Below are 3493 nucleotides of genomic sequence, written 5' to 3'. Positions count from 1 at the left end.
CCCCCCCCGCTCCCCTCCAAAAAAAATGCCAGGGCAGCATCTAAACAGCAAAATGGATAATCACGGGTGGAAGTGGGGATGTAAAAAAAACAACATGACTAAAACAACAAGTTCTCTTAATGGCCCCAAAAAAGTTGGAATACTCATCCAAATAATAACAGCGCTAATGAAGAAACCCCAAATAGAAGCCAACGGTGCCGTTCCCGCCAATCACTAATCAATTGACTGGTTGTGTTTGTCCTTCTTCTGGGTTGTCGCTTGTCTTCCTTCTTCTTTGCTCATCACGGGCCTTCACCTTCACCACGCTTCAGAAGACATGCTTATTCCTACTCTTATTACCTGTAAGTAAACGCATCATGACCCGACACGCTCCTTCCTCCTCCGTGTACACGTCGCCAAACACTAAAAATCCACAGACGCCATATGTGTCCCAACCATACTCTTCTAACAGATAGCGCTTGCCACAAAAAAGAAAAAATATACCTGAACATATAGAAGTGTACGTGTCTATATCAGTATCTCCTCTGCATCTAGGACCAAATTGTTGGTAGCGAAAGAAAAGCCCAGAGTGGCCACGGGAAGAACATGAATCTGACAAAAGTAAAACTAAATGAAAATATACCAAAGAAAATGCGCCACTTTGACTGATTTCGAAAGACCAAGCGAATGAAACAGGCCTGGACAAAACTGACGCTAGCCTTCACTTGAGACTTTGTCGCGCGATCGCGACAAAGCAAATTTTGGCACATTCAACTGTGGATTTTTGTCCCGCTCCTCTTGAGCAAAGTGCTCCCGTTGCCTCAGCTTTGAAGGCCTCTTTCTCCAGACGGCACGGGTCGCCTCCGATGTTCCCTAGGGTTTAGGTCAGGGCTCGTAGAAGGCCACTTGGCAATGCCATTCTTGTGCGTTTTGACTCATTTCCCCGTTGCGAGACCCGCAACTGAGGCCAAGCTATCTGACACCGGACAGCATTTTTCTCGCTGGAATCGCTTGAGACTTGGTCGAACCCTGCGCAGATTCAAGACATCCTGCGCTAGATGGAGCAAAGCGGCCCCAGAGCAAAAGAAAGCCTCCTCCGTGTTTTTCATCGTAGGCTCGGTGTTCTTTTCTCGCTCCGCCTCACGTGTGCGTCGTCGGGCATTCTCCCGGAAGCCTTACGATTGCTATTCAAAAGTGGTCGTCTCCCACGAAGTCCAATTTGGCTCAAACGGTGACGGATGGCGCGATAAGACCCTGACGCAACCTGACCTTGGAGTTCACCTATCATTTATTTGGAGGTGGTTTTGGGCTCTTTTGCTACCGTCTCTATTTCTGTCTCTTCAATTTGTCCATTTTCCTCCCGCGGCGACGTCCAGGGAGTTTGGCTCCAGTGCCGCGGATCTCAAATTTCTCAAGCTGTGCAACTGGGATCACGGGGACATCAAAACAACTCTCCTTGACGTCTTCTGTGCCGCGTTTAGTGTGGTACGCGCCATGTCAACAAAGAGCTCAGCAAGTCCTTGTCACCCGTGACGTAGACCGGCCGGCCGATTGAGAACAAGTTTGACGTGATGCTTAATAAGAGGACACGCCTTGGCTCAACGTGTGCCTGCGGTCAAATGATTTTCAATCTTTTTTTAGGGGTGCCATCGTTTTTTTTTGTCCAGTCCTATTTCACGAGTTTGCTTTTTAAAAGAATTCTGTTCAAATCGATGTCGTATTTTCTTTGGTTAATTTTCGTTTTCATAAAATGATAAAAAAAATGACTTATATATGAGAACATATAATTACTTTGTCAGTTATTTCTGTAACCATGCTGGGTACCAAACATTTTTATCAATGTCTAATCTGTGCCCGCCCTTTTGTGCACATTTTTTAACGTGTGGAATTATATTTGACTCGTAAATGTGCATTTTCTCATGGACATCTACTAATTTCCATTAAAACGCCACATTTACTCCCAAATAAGCAATATTCTGTCACAGAATACTATTTGCTTAATGATCGTCAGTAAAAATGCTCTAGATTTTCATTTAAAAAAAAACGGTCCACGTGACAAAATATTGATCGATTTGGCTGGAAAAGTGGGAGGGAACAATTTCACATTTGACTTCCTCAGTATGTCCAAATACTTTTGTCCAACCGAATGAATCCGAATAGTTTTGGGTTTTTTTTTTCCCCCCAATGAATCAACATTTTCCACAAACTGGCACACATGTTGACGTCTTCCCCAGGCTGCGTCTGCCTGCCACCCTGTCACGGCAACATGAAAGTTTGTTTGGGTTTGGCCTGCAGGCGCCCCTCAAGCCGCCTCCAAAGTCGGGGTCTCGGCTTGGGGATATTTTAAGGTGGTTTCCGCCTCGATACGCCACCTTTGGAGATCCCCGCTGTCACGACCTGTCGCTCTGCGAGACGACAGAACAAAACAATGCGTGGCGGCAAACCTGTGGCACGTTCCACGGGATGACTCCATAATATAGTCCGATGCGCGGATTCGTAACGGCGGTCGCGTCTAATCGAGATTGCGATCAACGAGCGAGAAATGTCAAAGTGACGGGATTAAGGAAGATTTCATCCACTGCCTCCTCAAAGACTTTCTGATCTTTGTTTCTGAAGCGAGAACAGTATTGATTTTGACTGACAAGATATTTGAGGGATTACACTGAGGCTTTGTTTGTCGACCCGGTTATTTTTAGGCCAGCCGGAATCTTTGAAAGATTCTGCCCCTGAAGCCAGTTTGACAAATTTGGTTGTCACATCAATCATGAATAGACCCACAAAAAAGCCTCAAGAAGCAATGCCTGAAAAGACGCGGCAACCATTTTAGTGTCGTTGAAGGATCGCTTTGACTTAGCACCACAACATATATGCTAATTGTGAGCAGACCCACAAAAAAAGTCTCGGGCAGCCATGGAAAAAAGTCACCACTGGTTGAAGGACTTTATTTAGACAAATGTAGTGCTTTACCACTATCTGACAACACCTTGGCACCAAAAAAAACTATGTTGAAGTGAGCTCAGGAGCTTCATTTTGACAAAAGTAGTGCCTTGCTGCCATCTTGTGGTATTTTTTGTGAAAAGGAACCATGTTGAAGTCATTTTAGGAACATTGTCTAGACATCTTGTTGCGTCAACAGGCAATTCGAAGTCTTTCTTTGGGGGCCAAATCAAATACGGTAGATGCTGATTTTTGCTTGTACCTTCTTATAATAGAGGTTGTCTGCAATCCAATTCTTGTCAACCCTCTCCAATTGTCAGCTTTCCACAGATCTAATCTGAAAGTGATTTATGAGATGTGATTTTTCCAAAATAAATGAATGGTGTTTTTCAAAGACTTCTTCAAAGTTTGCATAAACACGCTCTCTGTCTTGAGCTTTCAGAACATAAAATGGCTTCATCATCAATCCTGACGCCCCCCCCCCCAAAAAAGAAGTTGAACCCGGAGCTCGTTAGCTAAACGAACCCTTCAGGACAGCTAATGTAGCAAACGAGCGCCAATTAAGAGGCAGTGTTTT

At 44.7% G+C, this 3493-nt stretch overlaps 1 protein-coding gene across 12 annotated transcripts in view; it reads left to right on the top strand.

The window, feature by feature from the left end:
• ptprt (protein tyrosine phosphatase receptor type T) overlaps positions 1-3493 on the top strand; it is a 133951-nt gene that overhangs the window by 75387 nt on the left and 55071 nt on the right. For 5 of the 12 annotated variants that reach the window (XM_019860517.1, XM_019860514.1, XM_019860510.1 and 2 more), the window contains one exon: positions 312-341. The exons of the other annotated variants lie outside the window; for them this stretch is intronic. In XM_019860517.1, coding sequence (XP_019716076.1) covers positions 312-341 — 30 coding nt within the window. The remainder of the gene's footprint in view (positions 1-311; positions 342-3493) is intronic. 12 annotated transcript variants of the gene reach the window in all.

This window comes from Hippocampus comes, unplaced genomic scaffold (genome assembly GCF_001891065.2).
Source record: "Hippocampus comes isolate QL1 unplaced genomic scaffold, H_comes_QL1_v1.1 scaffold106, whole genome shotgun sequence".
Classification (NCBI taxonomy): Eukaryota; Metazoa; Chordata; class Actinopteri; order Syngnathiformes; family Syngnathidae; genus Hippocampus; species Hippocampus comes.
The sequence above is the reverse complement of the archived record's forward strand: the minus strand, read 5'-3'. Positions and strand labels throughout refer to the sequence as shown.